General features: G+C 47.1%; 2 protein-coding genes across 2 annotated transcripts; both read right to left on the bottom strand.

Moving 5' to 3' along the window:
• Nucleotides 1-882: 882 nt before the first annotated feature.
• LOC119564439 (pepsin B-like) lies at nucleotides 883-7,245 on the bottom strand. Its single transcript, XM_037885340.2, has 4 exons — nucleotides 7,236-7,245; nucleotides 2,283-2,410; nucleotides 1,553-1,656; nucleotides 883-1,260 (listed from the first exon to the last, which is right to left on the bottom strand). Exons 1-4 carry the CDS (start codon nucleotides 7,243-7,245, stop codon nucleotides 1,122-1,124), a joined length of 381 nt encoding a protein of 126 aa, XP_037741268.1. The 3' UTR covers nucleotides 883-1,121.
• A 939-nt stretch (nucleotides 7,246-8,184) lies between these two features.
• LOC119564418 (pepsin B-like) lies at nucleotides 8,185-15,477 on the bottom strand. The gene is made up of 9 exons (XM_037884905.2): nucleotides 15,422-15,477; nucleotides 14,969-15,122; nucleotides 13,519-13,636; nucleotides 12,444-12,562; nucleotides 11,289-11,488; nucleotides 10,623-10,745; nucleotides 9,938-10,082; nucleotides 9,243-9,341; nucleotides 8,185-8,446 (listed from the first exon to the last, which is right to left on the bottom strand). The coding sequence occupies exons 1-9, from the start codon at nucleotides 15,475-15,477 to the stop codon at nucleotides 8,294-8,296; spliced, it is 1,167 nt and encodes a 388-aa protein (XP_037740833.1). The 3' UTR covers nucleotides 8,185-8,293.
• Nucleotides 15,478-16,274: the final 797 nt, after the last annotated feature.

Here is a 16,274-nt window from a genome sequence, read left to right as displayed (position 1 = left end):
TATGTTGCCCCCTGATCGGAGCAGTCACATCATAACAGCTGACATTTTTTCAGCCGCCTTCCAGCTGATCATCTCAATGCACTCTACAAACATTAACTCATTTAAGTCTCTCAGTCCCCCCATGAGGTCAGTCAGTGTTATCCCTGTTTTACAGTAAGGAAAATGAAGCCCTGATAAGTAATGGGTCAAATCCTGAAAGGTGCTGAGCACCTGCAACTCCCATTGAATTCAATGTGAATTCAAGGTATTCGACAGGTTTAAGATGTGATCTCAAGTGGCTTCCTAAAGGTCACACAGGGAGTCTTCAGCAGATCAGGGAACTACAGCCCAATTGTCCTGAGCCCCAGTCTTGTGCCTCAACCACAAGGTTTCCCCTTCCCCAATCCAGTTTGTGTGCAAAGATGCAAGGGCCAGATCCTCAGCTGATGTAAAGTGGCACAGCTCCACTGAAGTCAATGCAGTTAGGTTGATTTACACTAGCTGAAGCTCCAACCCGATATCTGTGCATGTAGAAACATAGACCTGGAAATCTGTCAGTGCCATTTCAGAGGCTGCTTTGGCAAGTGTGGCCCTTAAGTAAAAGTCGACTAGGAAGGACCATATTTTCCATAAAGCTCAGTTCCCATTTAAGCATTTAAATGAAATGGCAGGAGTTTTGCAAGTGCTCAGCACAGCGTAGTACCCATTATTCCCAACAGGAATATAGTGGAGATTTTCCATTGTTCTCTCTGGGAAGCTACTGAGGTCTCTGCTATTTTGAAAGCCTGTCCAGAAACGTATGACAGAGGGATTAACTTGCTGCTTTATACCCACTTACTAGTTTGTATGTGACAAGAAGGCTGCGAGACCCACAAAATAAATAGCTGTGCTAAATCTTTACTCAACAAATGCCAAAGAAGACAAGAGACAATTTGACTCATTGCTGTTTTCTTGCAACGATAGATGTAGAGAGCACTGATAAATATACAAAAGCAGAAGGCAGGTTCACACAGTGCCCATGGTACATTTAGAACGATAGAGTCTGTCCATATAAACTTAGTTTGATTCCATCAGCATCCAGGAGAGAAGATTTAGACAGGAGAGGGAATGGCGTGGTTTTGTCCAGCTGACTCCTTGTTTGTCTAGGCTGATGGGGCAAAGCCCGTCCTGTTGATGGCCATGTCATAGACAGAATAGTATTCCTTGAGGAGGACATCACCCAGGATCCAAAGAGGTCGTCTGTTCTGAAAAGGCAAGTAAGTGATCTCAACCTCAGCCATGTTTCTGTAAGAGAGAAAACAGACAGAGGCAGCTTCAATGCTATTGTTTGACTACATAGCCTAAATCCTGAAGCACAGGGAGATTTCAGTGGCTTTGATGGGAGCAGGAGCAGGTACCTAGAAAGTCACATTGCTAGAAGACTAACCCCATCATTTAGAGTGCTGTTAGAAAGGACAGTCTAGCAGAGCTGCAGTGTTGGGGAAAGGTCTCTGAATCTGCAGAGAAACTCTGACACCCATGCTTGGTTCACTGTCTCAGTAAGATAAAAGTTGGTTATGTCATTCAGATAAGTCAAAAATTAAAGACATAGGCACAGAGGGGCAGAGGGAACTGGGATCCATTAATGATGAAGGTGATGGTCGGCACATTTTGGACATTGCTGCAGTCAGCCATGTTCTCTGGAAGCAAAGAAACAGAGAGGTTAAGTCTGTAACAAACGAGAGCAGAGGATGCCCTTGCAGTGCCTACCAACAGAGGAGAATGGCACTGCCAGGTATCGACACTTCTGTCCAACAGAGGGGAGAAACCACCCTGCTGCACTCTGCCATCACACGGGCAGCAGCTTCTTCAGTCTCACACCTGCTCCCCTGTCCCCTGCCTTGCATGGGAACAGCAGCAAGGTTACATTCACCACGCCTGCTTCAGATCTCCTGCTGATTTTACACTGGGCCAGCTGAGGTTAGTCAACATAACTCCTCTGACTTCAGCAGAGCTATGTCGATGTATACCAGTCAGTGATAGGGCCCCCTGGCTTCAGCAGATTTATTTTTGATTTACAGTGATGTAAGGGAGGTCAGGATCTCTCTCTCCAAAGTTAAACTCAGGGAAGGACTTGCTGTACTTACTTGCAAATGTAGTTAATGCTGTCACCAGCTTTAAGCCTCCAGCCCCTGAGCTCCTCTAGGAATCTTTGTCTGAACACACCACAGCCCACTTTATGGTCTTGGAGTCCTTGTATTATGCATTGCAAAAATCCTCACAGGATATCTTCAGCATCTGTGCAAAGCACTCGTAGCACCTACTTCCTGGTTGTTCTGCTGAGCACCCACAGCCTCCAGGAAGTCCCCCATGTACAGCTCTGGGACGGTGAGCAGAAACGTCCCAGTGTCCACAATGCCCTGGCAGCCTTTGCTGCTGTCCAATAGCAAACCTAAGGAGGGAGGCCCAAGAGACTTCACTGTGCACGACTGTCAGCCACGAGAATGCCTCTGATGCAGGCTGAGCCAAGAGCACAAGGCTTCTGATACTCGATAACCTGCAGTTCAGAGACCCTTATTCTATAGAGCCAAGCACTGTCACTGGCCCCGATTCAGCAAAGGACAGAAGCACTCACTTAACTTGCAATGCATGCTCAGCTCCCTCTCTGTTCATCAAAGCATGCAGCTAACTTTAAGGGCTTTCATGTATCTAAAGTCTAGGGCATGCTGAAGAACTTTGTTGAACTGGGGCCTAGGATAGAAGCCTTTATCATTACTTGAATGAAAACCCTGGCTCCAAGCGCCTTTTGAGAGTGTCTGAAATCCAGATCCGGATGCCAAGCTCACCTGGGCCAAGTTCAGACCTCTCTTTAAGCAGTAATCCCTCCATTATATCTTGAGGACAGCACAGAGGTTTCTTCCTTTGTTCTGCCTCCTGCCTAGAGAAGATGAGTTAAACAGGGCAGCTGACTCCACTGATGACATCTGGAGAGGCTCCCTACGGACAATAAAAAGGAAAAGTTCATGCCCACATTGATAACAGGGGTTTGCCAACAGGACTTACTCCTCAATACTGAACTGCCAGTAATGGATGTCCATGTAATCTGACCAGGGAACAGCTGAGGGTCAACACCTCCAAACATGATGTCCCTTCCATAATTATATGTTGGCTGGCAGGAAACACGAATGGTAACAGATATCAGACAAGGATCAGACAGATTCATAGATATAAAGGTAAGACGGGACCATCACGATCATCTAGTCTGACCTCCTGCACAACGCAGGCCACAGAATCTCACCCACCCACTCCTGTAATAAACCTCTCACCTATATCTGAGCTATTGAAGTCCTCAAATCATGGTTTAAAGACTTCAATGTGCAGAGAATCCTCCAGCAAGTGACCCCAGGCCCCATGCTACAGAGGAAGGCGAAAAACCTCCGGGGCCTCTTCCAATCTGCCCTGAAGGAAAATTCCTTCCCAACCCAGCTACCCTCCTGTGAGGCAGGGAGCATAAAATACATGGGGATGGAGGGTTAGTTGATGGATGTGTATGAGGAATGGACAGACACAGAGAAGACAGGCAAACAACATTTGGTGATATAGAGAATTATAGAAAGAGAGACAGAGATCTTACTGGGAGAAATGGAATCTCTAGATGGGTTCAGTAAGCTGGCCCTGCTTTGTACCATCTCCTGCAGAACTGTGTTGTGTCCTGTCATCACTAAACCAGGATAAACCATTCCCCAAATCCCACTGAAATAAGAATAGCAGAAGGGGCTGGTAGGCTCTTCCTCATTCAGGCCAAATGCCTGGTGTTTGGGGACAATGTTCTGGATCTAGAGGGGAAGAAAATAATTGCTCCACACTCAAATTTTACACAAAATTATGGTAATTTAATCAAATGACTGTATCATTATTAAGGGTAAGCAATGCTCAAAAAATTGAGATAAAGCACCTCACAAAGGTTAGATGCTGATCTGATGCCTTTCTTAATAGCGGCATATACTTGATCTGGGGCTGGAGTTAGTGGAGAAACCACTGCCTCAGAGAAGAAAATCCACTATATAGATGAAAAATAGCAAATAAATATCTATTATCTATCTATCTATATAGCCGTGGAACTTATGCCTAGTAATGGTCAGTGTAGCTAACATTATTCCTAACCGACCCACACCCTGGTTAATTCAGAGCTTGTCTACATGAAAAAGTTGCATTAGTTTAACTTATAAAGCTTTTAAAACTCATTTAATTAAACCACTGCAAACCCCTCTGTGAATGCTCTTGTTTTGATTTACAGTGAGTTTTATTTCAATGTAGTTTAAGCAAATTAAGACAGGCTTATGGTTCTAAGATAGCGAGGTCAAATGATTACGGTACAAACTGCTGCTTACAACAAAGCAAGCTGCTATCAAAAAGTCAGACCACTGGAGTGTTATCTCTTTGCTTCAGAGGGGCTAAATTGCTGCTCTGTACCTTATATATCTATACAGCACCTAGCACAATAAGCCTCAGTTTCAATTCAGGCCTCTAAGTGCTTCTGTAAAATCAATATTAAGTAACGATAATGTCAACAAGGTCTCTAGGACAAATCCTTCACCTTATGAAAGTTCCCTGGAATCAAACCACCCTGATTTTTGGGTCTCTTCCAAAGGACATTGAGTGGAACAGAATACCAGAAAAGCCACATTGCACCTTCTAGGAATTTCTTTTCTATAGAGGTTCTTATCCCATGTTCATCGTTATAGTGTCTGAACACCTTCTAGTAGTGCAATAAGTGATGACAGGCTTTGGACACAGACTGAACCATGTTGTATACTGTGGCATCTAATCTCTCTCACGTTCTCCAGCCCAGATGCCCCTTTTCACTGGTGCTCAAAGGCCAGTTAACTAATGCAGCATTCATGGCTGATGGAGTTTTTTTGCCCATCCACTGGTTTTAGTAGCCAGCTCCCCCCCACCAGCTTCATCACATAACGGAACCCTCCTCTGTCCTGAATCCTCAGCCACCGGAGCTGTCTGCTTCTGTCTGTCTGCGCTGCACCCCCAAATCCCGAGTGCATTGAAGTCAATGGCGGAACTCACACAGATTTCAGTGGGCACAGGGTTTGCACAGCTGCTGCTCATGAGTTCTTCTAATCCAGGGGTGGGCAAACTTTTTGGCCCGAGGGCCACACCGGGGTTCCAAAACTGTATGGAGGGCCGGGTAGGGAAGGCTGTGCCTCCCCCGAACAGCCTGGCCCCACACCCCCTATCTGCCCCCTCCCACTGACTGCCCCCCTCAGAACTCCTGACCCATCCAACTGCCCCCCCCCACTCCTTGTCCCCTGACTGCCACCTCCCGGGACCCCCCGCCCCTAACCAACCCCCCCCGTCCCATGACTGCCCAGACACCTATCCACACCCCCACTGCCTGACAGGCCCCCCAGGACTCCCACACCTATCCAAACCCCCCGGTCCCCATTCCCTGAGTGCTCCCTCTAGAACCCTCGACCCATCCAACCCCCCCTGTTCCCTGACTGCCTTGACCCCTATCCACAACCCTGCCTCCTGAGAGGCCCCCCCGGGACTCCCACACCTATCCAACCGATCCCTGTCCCCTGACTGCTCCCCAGGACTCCCTGCCCCTTATCCAACCCCCCCTCCACCCTCTTACCATGCTGCTCAGAGCACTAGGACTGGCAGCAGGGCTAGACTACCCAATAGGCAGACGAAGCACGTGCTTAGGGCACTAGCAAAGCAGGGGGCACCAAAAAAAAAATGAGATTTTTTTAAAAAAAAAATTTATATTTGATATTTCAAAAAAAGCATCGAAGTAGTCATCATGGAAAAATCTTTTCGCAGCTGAAAAGAATAAAAAACCCTCAGAGAACAACGTGTCAGGACAGACTTGATTCACTTTCCCTATTGTGAATGGAAGCGGACATGCTTCGTCGAGTCAGCTTCGATGAACTTAACCAGAATTTTGCACTCAGAAAATCTAGAAAGCAGCTATTTTAATTTCAGTATACATGTAAATTGTGTCATTTCAAAAAATAACATTTTATTTTAAGGTATAGTATTGTTTTTATTTTGAATTACCTATGGGGGCGCACCATAATCTTCTCAGTGCTTAGGGTCTCTAAAGGTCTTAATCTGGCCCTGGGCGTAAGTAAGTAGCACATTCCTAAAGGGAGCAATTTAATACACTACACCGGGGCTCTTGCAGCCACTCTGCCCAGCAGGGGCTCGCAGCCCCGCTGCCCAGAGCGCTGGTGGCATTGCGGCTGCAGGGGAGAGGCCGGGGGCTTGCCTCCCTGGCCGGGAGCTCAAGGGCCAGGCAGGACAGTCCTGAGGGCCAAATGTGGCCCACGGGCTGTAGTTTGCCCACCTCTGTTCCAGTCCATCACCTCTAATGGCTGAACATGTGTTTCCATATTAGGTTCTGCACTGGCAATGTGTGAAACAGTAATGAGTCTCAGTCCCACGCTATGGGAAGGCAGGGGCACCACATACCACTCCACTGGTTTGGCTAGTCTTGGCTAGGAACAGAACCGGAGCCTTAGGAGGTCCATGCAGTGTCACAGCACGTAAATATTGTACACAGGTAAGGGGGTAAGGAACATAGTGGGTCCTTCCCTCCTTCACCGCAACCACATTTTGTCCTGTTACGCCCTCTCCCATCTGAGAATCTCAAAACATATCACAAATATCAGTGAATGAAGCTTCCCCAGCCCCCTGTGTAAGCGAGGTAACTATCAGCCTCTCCATCACAGCTGTGCTAAGAAAGAGAATTCGGAAATTTGGTTTCCAGTAGGAATATAGGAAGAATTCTCCATTGTTCTCAATGGGAGCCACTAAAGGTCTGTCTACACTGCAATGTAAGCCCAAGGCTAGTGGACCTCAAGTCAGCTCACCTTGGCTTAAAAACTCCAGGTCTTGAGCATCTACACTGATGGTTAACCCTACGTTAAGAATTTTCTAATCTGGGTGCAAACCTGGGGCTCTGGTGCCCACGCTGCAGCACGCAGATGTGAGTCAAATCAACCATTCCCCGGACCCTTCAGCACCCTGCTGAAATGTGCCTGCTCTAGCCCTTTGACCCTGGTGTAGAGTGGGAAATCTTGCCTGTCTGCCCAGCATGGTACAGGAAGTTTGAACAGCCCACCAAGACAGCCTGCTGAGCCACCATTTTGCTCTGTGCGGTGCCAGCAACATGGAGGAGGTGCCTTTTTCAAGAGCTTTTGTGGCTTGCGCTTTCACTCCTGTGTTGGGAAATAGGCAGAGCTTCCATGACTCACCTGTGGACATTTTGACTGCGTTTCCTGACCCACCAAAGGCACCTGGCAAACTTTATGGATGGATCAGGAGGAGGAGGACACAGACACAGCAGACCTGAACTGGCTGATGCTGCTCAATACAGCCACTATAGCCGCTGACGCCCCTATGTAGACCGGTGCTTCTGGAGCAGGGCCACAAGCACAGTGCGGGGGGAATCACATTGTCATGCTGACCTAAGATGACCAGCAGTGGGTCCAGAACTTGCATATGAAGAAATCTACATTTCTGGAACTTTGTGAGCAGCTTGGCCTAACCCTCCAGTGTAACAATACATGCAAGGGGGCAGCCTTGCCAGTCCAGAAGCAGGTTGCTATAACTGTCTGGAAGCAGGCCCTCATAGTCCACACAGGTTGATTTATAATAGGAAAGTTGATGATAGGACCCTAGGTCCAGGCCCGAGTTTGAGGGATTTGTGTGTAGACAGAAAGGGGTTTGGGCTCAAGTCTGGGTCTGAGCCCAGGCTTGCATTGCAGTGTAGACATACCCTAAGTGCCCAGCTCTTTCAAAAGTCTGGCCCAGGGTGGATAACAGAGGCTGGAGCCCAGACTCTGAGACTGTATGAGTGGGGAGGGTCTCAGAGCTCAAGCCTGAACCTCGACACTGTGATTTGTAGCCCTGCAGCCCCAGCCCAAGTCAGCGGAGCCGGGCTCTGAAACTCGGTGCTGCAGGGTTTTTACGGCAGTGTAGATGGACCCAAAGAGGTTAATGTGCTGCTTTGTGCCCCAGTGAGTAGTTTGTGTGCCATCATAAGGTTGTGGGACCCACAAACAAACAGCTGGGCTCAATCTTCACTCCACAAACTCCAAAGACGACACAAGACAATTTGATTCACTGCAGTTTATTTGTAACGATACATTTGGAGAGCACTGCTTGGTGCAAGCAAGCCAAAGAAGAGCTGCGGAAGGCAAATTAAGAAGGATGCAATCTGTCCATATGAACGTCGTCTGATTCCACCAGTGTCCAGCGGAAAAGAGGAATGGGAAAGGCTTTGTCTGGTTCAAGTCGGTGAACTGCTTGTCTAGGCTGATGGGGCAAAGCCCACTCTGTTATTGGACATGTCAAAGACAGAATAATATTCCCTGAGGAAGACGTCTCCCAGGATCCAGAGCGGCTGCCCATTCTGGGAGGGCAGGTACGTGGGCTCAATCCCCACTGTGCAGTAGCCATTATTCTATCAGAGGGAAAAACAGAGAGAGGTCGCATCAGGGCTGTTGTTTGACGAGGCAGAGGGCTATGTAGGCTAGCCACGGGAACCCCAGCAGAATTAGTGGCAGCTTTGCAATGACTGATGGGAGCAGGAGCAGGCTCTACAACAGGGGTGGGCAAATGTTTTGGCCCGAGGGCCACATCGGAGTGCAAAACTGTATGGAGGGCCGGGTAGGGAAGGCTGTGCCTCCCCAAATAGCCTGGCCCCCGCCCCTATCTGCCCCCTCCCACTTCCCGCCCCCTGACTGCCCCCCTCATAACCCCCAACCCATCCAACCCCCTCCCCGCTCCTTGTCCTCTGACCGCCCCTTACCGGGACCCCATGCCCCAAACCGCCCCCCCGGACCCCACCCACTATCCAAACCCCCTGCTCCCCGCCCCCTTACCATGCTGCTCAGAGCGGCAGGAGCTCACAGCCACGCCACCAGTGGGCCAGAGTGCCGGGGGCGCAGCGAGGTGAGGCTGCGGGGAAGGGGGGACAGCAGGGGAGGGGCCGGGGGCTAGCCTCCCCGGCCAGGAACTCAGGGGCCAGGCAGGACGGTCTCACAGGCTGGATGTGGCCGTAGTTTGCCCACCTCTGCCCTACAAGCTCACACTGTTGGAATGCAAACACCCCACCATTTACAGTGATGGTAGGAACGACAGGAAAACAGGGGCAGTGCAGGAGAAAGGTCTCGGCATTTGCACAGAAACTCTGACTCCCTGCTGGGCCACTGTCTCGGTGAGATAAAGGTGTTTTATGCTGTTAAAATAATACATACGTTGAAGACGTAGGCAGAGGGGGACAGCGGGAACTGGGATCCGCTGATGATGAAGGTGATGGTCGGCATGTTCTGGACATTGTTGCAGTTCACTACGTACTGTGGAAACGAAAGACAAATGAGGGTTACGACTGTGACAATTGAGAGCAGAAGCTGCCCTTACAGGGCCTTCAATAGAGGTGAGTAGCATTGCCAGGTATTGACCCTTCTATCCAACAGAGGGGAGAAACGACCCCGCTGCACTCCGCCCTCACTTGGGCAGCAGCTTCACCAGCCCCACACACGCTCCCCTGCCTTGCATGGGAACAGCAACAAGGTTACGTTCACCAAGCCTGCTTCAGATCTCCTGCTGATTTTACACTGGGCCAGCTCCTCAATTGGTGTAAATCAGCGTAACTCCAGAGCTGTGCTGATTTACACCAGCCGGATCTGGCCCACAGACATCGGTAGAGTTACTTCTGATTTACACTGGGGAAAGGGAGATCGGAAGCTCTGCCCCCAAACTCAGGAGAGACTTTCTGTTCCCCAGATGGAGTTAGTGTTTAGCTTTAAGACTCCAGCCCCTGAGCTCCTCTCAGAACCCTTGTCTGATCACCCAAAAGCCCATCATTCTCATCTTAAATTCCTCGTGTCAGGCATTGCAAAATCCCTCACAGACCTCCTCGGCAGCATGGCAAGGCACCTGTTGCTCCTACCTCTCCATTGGATTCCTGAGCACCCACAGCCTGCAGGAAGTACTCCATGTACTGCTGTGGGACGGTGAGCAGAAACGTCCCGGTGTCCACAATAGCCTGGCAGCCTTGGCTGCACCAGCCAGTCGCCTGCTGTCCGATAGCAAACCTGAGGAAGGAAATACAAGAAACATCATTATAGCAACTTGTCTGCAAAAGGAACTGCCTCTGATGCAGGATGAGACAAGGTTTTGGATACACGATAACCTGCAGCCCAGGGACTCTTATTCTATACAGTCAAGCATTGTCACTGACCCCGATTCAGCAAAGCACAGACGCACATGCTTAACTCTTAGTACAAGCTTAAGCCCATCTCTTTCATCAAAGCACTTAAGCATACGCCTCACTTTAAGTAAACGCTTAAGTCCCATTAACATGAATGGGATTTCCTCATGTGTTTAAAGTTCAAATTGGTTTGCAGAATAGAGGCCTAGGTTAGGAGCTTTTATTATTACTAGAACCAAAAACCTGGATCCAAACTCCTTTTGAGGGTGCCTGAAATCCAGATCCGATCCAAATTCATCCTCCTCCACAGAGAGCTTGAGTTGACACAGGACAACTGAATCCACTCATTCTAGCCAGAAAGGCTCCCTACAGACCGTAAGGAGAAAAGGAAAGGGCGGGAGGAGGGGTTGCAAACGAAACTTACTCCTGAATACCAATCTGCCAGTAAACCTCTTGCGTCACGGGTGCCCATGTAATCTGGCCAGAGAACAGCTGGGTGTCAACGCCTCCAAAGATGATTTCTCCTCCATAACTATATGTTGGTTGGCTGGAAACATGCATGGTTAAACATGTCAGACATATGTTACACAGAAACTACCCTCCTATGGAGCAGGAGCTGTGACATATATGTGGATGGGGAGTGGGATGGTATGTGTGGTGTGGGGGGGGGGGGTCAATGGTTAGACAGAGAGAAAATAAACAGAGGGGTACTTATGGTAGTAGACAGACAGACAGATAGGACATAAGAATGGCCATACTGGGTCATACCAAATGTCCATCTAGCCCAGTATCCTGTCTCCCAACAGTGGCCAATGCCAGATACTTCAGAGAGAATGAACAGAACAGGTAATCATCAAGGGATCCATCCCCAGTCACCCAGTGAGTGAAGAGACATAGCGGTGGGTGGGTGGATGTGCGAGCAGATGTATAGATAAATAGAGTCAGATAAAGAGTGGGTGGATAAGCTGGTATATGATATAGAGCGAGACAGACAGACAGACCGATACAATGTGAAAGAGAAATGGAAAAATAGAGTGCTATATATGGCAATAGACACAGAGAGATGGGTTTTGAGAGAGAGAGATCTTACCTGGAGAAATAGAAACTGAAGATGGGTTCAGTAAGCAGGCCCTGCTTCAACATCTCCTGCATAGGTGTATAGGACCCCCCTACTGCCATGGCAGGATAAGCCATTCCCAAAATCCCATCGAAATGAGCATAGTAGAAGGGGCTGGTAGGTTCATCTTCACTCAGACCAAATTCCTGATTGGTGATGGCAATGTTCTGGACCTAGCCGGGAAGAAAATAATTGTTGTCACCTGGAATCTCACACAAAATTATGGTAACGAAATCAGATGACTGTGCCATCTAATGTTTCTGATCAATTCAGCTACACCCAAATAAGCCACTCTTAAACAGACATAGGATGGTCGACTCTGGGGTTTGCACGGATTTAACTAAATCGGTTTAAATTCACACCTTAAGTAAAAACTGGTGCAAGTTTCTCATGTACACAAGCCCTTCTTATGTCCTGTATTAACAGGGCCCAATCAACAACTTAAAAATCAAATGTACAGGACCAATTTCATCCCTGGCGTCACAACACTGAAACCAATGGAATCCAATCATGGATTCATTTAGCTCATAAAGTGTCCTCAGATAAATGTCCCATGCAGTAAGACTAGAGCAATGTGTCACATATTCTAGAGAAAAGTTTTATCAATGACCTCTGCTGTTTTTAATACTAATGCAGTCTGATGATTTTAGAGATGCAGCTCAAATAGATTAGAAAACATGCCTTATAGCAATAGACTCAAAGAGATCCATCTGTTTAGCTTAACAAGGAGAAAGTTAAGGGGTGCCTTGATTACACCCTAAAAGTATCTCCACGGGAACAAATATTTAACGATGGACTCTTCAGGCTAACAGAGGAAGGTCTAACACGATCGAATGGCTGGAAATTGAAGATAGACAAATTCAGACTGGAAATAAGACATACATTTTTAACCAGGAGGGTAATTAACCATTGTAACACGTTACCAAGGGTTGTGGTGGATTCTCCATCACTGGCAATTTTGAAATCAAGACAGAACGTTTTTCTAAAAGATCTGCTCTGAGAAATATTTTGGGGACATGCTATGGGCTATGTTATATAGGAAGTCAGACTCCATGATCGCGATGGTGCCTTCTGGTCTTGGACTGTGTGAATGACGACGCAGGATAGGGCAGTGCGTATTTCACTTACTGTCACTGTGTCATAACCCAAACACACAGTCAGGCTGCCACTCCCGTAGCTCAGGGTGTAGGTCTGTCCGTTGTTGGAAAAGGTGGATGACTGGTTGGGGTTGAACCTGGCATGATTGGCTAGATTAAAAACAAGATCATGGTGACTCTCTTGGATTTGGCTGCCTCCCATCCAGCTGGTGACTGAGTAGCCTGACAGGGCAGCACCTCCCAACAGCTGACTTCCCGTGGGGTGGAAGCACAGATCCAAGAGTTAGCCCAGGAGGTTTTGCACAACAGAGAAGAGCACTAATGCAAATTGCATCACCGCATTTTTTAAGGTCCGTCTTCTGTACCTACCTATCTGTCAGGAGCCAGGGCCTGTAGCAGAGCCAGCCTGCAGAGTGCAGCTGGCCTATGGTAGGTGGCCTGATTGCTGTAAAGAGGCAGCAAACTAGCTCCTAAGGCAGCTAGCTCCTAAGAAGAGGCAGTAAACTAGCTCTTAAGGCAGCAGACTAGCTCCTTGGTTCTTTCATGGGGCCTCTAACTCCGGTTCAGACCCTGAGCTCCAATTCCTGACTACCACCTCCTCCTCTAACCTTTAGGCCTGACCCCCTGCGCTCGCGTCACCGACATTATCTATCTTATTCTCTCTATTGCACCCATCACCAGAGTAGCTAAGAAATTTGGACAAGATCCTCTGTTGTTGTAAATCAGAGTAGCTCTTTTGAAATCAACCCACCTATGTCAATTTACATCTGCTGAAGGTTGGCCAATAGTTATGCCATTCAAAGCAGTTGTTGTCTCCCAGTGTGACTCCTTGAACTTCAGAATACACTGCAGCCTCGCCGCTGACATTGTCGACCACGTCTTTAGAATGCCATAATACCTGTTCATAAGGAAAGGGCGATCCATATTGTCGCCATAGCTTAGTGAAGAGCTCTAGAAAGGGACTAGCGGATGTGGGTGGATGACATTCCCAAGCCTGTTTGAGAGGACCAGTAGTTCTTGCCTGGTTGGAATTTGACTATACTTCTCAGGAACAATGCACCCAGGACATGCACCCACCGAACGCTGAGGAACTAAGCAGTACTCACTGCAGGCCTGGCTCTGGCAGTACGTAGAGGGCACCCACAGGTTGGAGGAGCCGGTGTCGAAGAGAACCAGGAAGTTCTGGGGCGGAGTTCCAATGCTGATCTCTCCAAAATAGAAGGACTGCAAAAGAGAAAAGACATGTGGCCAGGTGGATTCCTTTGCACTATTAATCATTTTTAAATAACATTTTGCACTTCTCTAACTACTTCCAGCTGAGGATCCGAAAGGTTTTTAGCGCCATTAATGAGCTAAGCTTCACAAGGGGTGAGAGAAGACGTTTACCATTATTCTCCTGTTGCATACTGGACAAAGGAGTCATGGAGAGGGGAAGTCACTTGCCCAAGCTCACCCAGAATTCAGTAGCACAGCCAGGAACAGACCCCAGATTTCTTGACTCCCAGCCCTGTACTACAATCCTAACACCGTTCTCTGGAAACGTCCCAGAGAACATACAGCAAATACTTGAGAGTAACAAAGCAGAAAATAAACAGCAGAAGCCAAGCGCCGCTTTTTCTACAAATACTTACAGTTTTCCAAGGTCCGAGAAGAGGGATCAAAACCTTCTATTGACTTATCACCATAAAGAAGAAGAAATAGGTACTACTCCAATGGGACCAGACGAGTACATAGATTTATTAGGTACCTATGTGGGTAGGTAGGTAATAAGGAAGGAATAGCTAGTTAGAGCTATAGAATAGTGAAGGAAGAGAGATTTCAGAGTAGCAGCTGTGTTAGTCTGTATTCGCAAAAAGAAAAGGAGTACTTGTGGCACCTTAGAGACTAACCAATTTATTTGAGCATAAGCTTTCGTGAGCTACAGCTCACTTCATCGGATGCATTCAGTGGAAAATACAGTGAGGAGATTTATATACACACAGAACATGAAAAAATGGGTGTTATCATACACACTGTGAGGAGAGTGATCACTTCAGGTGAGCTATTACCAGCAGGAGGGCTGGGGGGGGGGGGGGGGAGAAAACCTTTTGTAGTGATAATCAAGGTGGGCCATTTCCAGCAGTTAACAGAAACGTCCGAGGAGCAGTGGGCGGGGGAATAAACACGGGGAAATAGTTTTACTTTGTGTAATGACCCATCCATTCCCAGTCTCTATTCAAGCCTAAATTAATTGTATCCAGTTTGCAAATTAATTCCAATTCAGCAGTCTCTCGTTGGAGTCTGTTTTTGAAGTGTTTTTGTTTTAATATTGTGACCTTTAGGTCTGAGATCAAGTGACCAGAGAGATTGAAGTGTTCTCCGACTGGTTTATGAATGTTATAATTCTTGACATCTGATTTGTGTCCATTTATTCTTTTACGTAGAGACTGTCCAGTTTGGCCAATGTACATGGCAGAGGGGCATTGCTGGCACATGATGGCATATATCACATTGGTAGATGTGCAGGGGAACGAGCCTCTGATAGGAAGAGAAGAGAGAGCGAGCCTTAATACTCACATCCAGGTAGTTAGCTATTGGTTCATCAGCAACATTGTAATTATTGAAGTGGTACTTTCTGGCTAGATCAACTTTGTGGTTCTTCAGGAAGTCCTCCAGTACTCCCTTCTCCTTCATCACCTCTCGAGCAGACTTGCCTTTCCTCAGTGTGACTCTGCACAGAGTGAAGAAGAGAACTCAGAAATCAGCAAGGAAAGCATTCATCTTTCCGTCACCTGTCATGTTGTCCCTGCCATGATGCTGTTCCCTCGTCTTGGTCAATGTTTTACCACGCAAAGTGAGGAAGCCCTTGCAGAGGCATAAGTATATTTGCCCATATCACAGAAATAGTAGAAGGTTTAAAGAAAGATAAGGGCATGGCTTAACTGAATACAGAAATGCAGATGTCTGTCTATTACCTATCTAGGTAATTCTATGTCCTCATCACGCCAGTGCCGGCACTGGGATACTCACCTCACCAGCCCCTCTGAGAGATGGAGGCAAACCAAGGCCAGGATGAACCACTTCATGGTGCTTGATTTCTCCACCAGCTGGCTCCTGTACAGAATGTGTCAGTCTCCGGAGCAGAAGTGGGCTGAAATCCGTGATACGGAGTCGCTACTTTAATACCGTGGGCATTGTACCCAGGATACCGCCCCGTGTACAATTAATTACTGACACCCAATTTCCTATAGCACCGCACTAATCCAATGTCAACACCTTCTGTGTATTTAAAAATTCATTTCTTTTCTTGGGTGCTGAAATTATAAAGCAAGTAATGCCTTCGATAACAAGATCAAATGACTGAGGTCCAATAAGAAGGAAACTTCTGCTTCTGACAAAGGAATGTCTTATCAAAAAATCAATACACTGGAATATTATCTGTTTGCTTCCAAAACTGGCTCATTCTTTTCAAAAACAAAGGAAAACGTTCTTTAGAATGAATGGAAATTGATAATACTAATGAAGGGGCAGTTATATAAAGTTATGTATACATTTATATAAAATTTATTTTTTCCTACAAAAAATGTTAATGAAAGGGAAAAATTTTAATTTGCATCAAAATTTCTTGAACTTCCATCAAAAAACAAAAACATAAACTAAAAACAGTGTAAAGTGTTTGCTTTTCTTTTCTTAAAAATTTTTTTTTTAAATTAAAAAAATCAGACTTTTATTTGGAGCAAGCTTCAATTTTTGTGAAAAAACCATTTGCTCGTTAAAAAAAAAAAAACTTAAGACAAAAACTTTTCAACCAGCTCTAATCTGAAGTCACTCCAACCCACTTACCGCTGGAAGGCCTTGTCGCCACTAGGGAAAAGGTGTGTTC

Source organism: Chelonia mydas, chromosome 21 (genome assembly GCF_015237465.2).
Source record: "Chelonia mydas isolate rCheMyd1 chromosome 21, rCheMyd1.pri.v2, whole genome shotgun sequence".
Lineage (NCBI taxonomy): Eukaryota > Metazoa > Chordata > Testudines > Cheloniidae > Chelonia > Chelonia mydas.
The sequence above is the reverse complement of the archived record's forward strand: the minus strand, read 5'-3'. Positions and strand labels throughout refer to the sequence as shown.

Coding starts and splice junctions, on each gene's coding strand:
- LOC119564418 (XM_037884905.2), bottom strand. CDS start 15,477: ATGAAGTGGTTCATCCTGGCCTTGGTTTGCCTCCATCTCTCAGAGGGG. Junction 13,637..14,968: donor CAATAGCTAACTACCTGGAT/GTGAGTATTAAG, acceptor TCTCTTTTGCAG/TCCTTCTATTTTGGAGAGAT. Junction 8,447..9,242: donor CCTCTGCCTACGTCTTCAAC/GTATGTATTATT, acceptor TCCCTCTGATAG/AATAATGGCTACTGCACAGT.
- LOC119564439 (XM_037885340.2), bottom strand. Junction 1,657..2,282: donor CTCAGCAGAACAACCAGGAA/GTAGGTGCTACG, acceptor TTGCTTCCAGAG/AACATGGCTGACTGCAGCAA. Junction 1,261..1,552: donor GCCTATGTCTTTAATTTTTG/ACTTATCTGAAT, acceptor CTCTTACAGAAA/CATGGCTGAGGTTGAGATCA.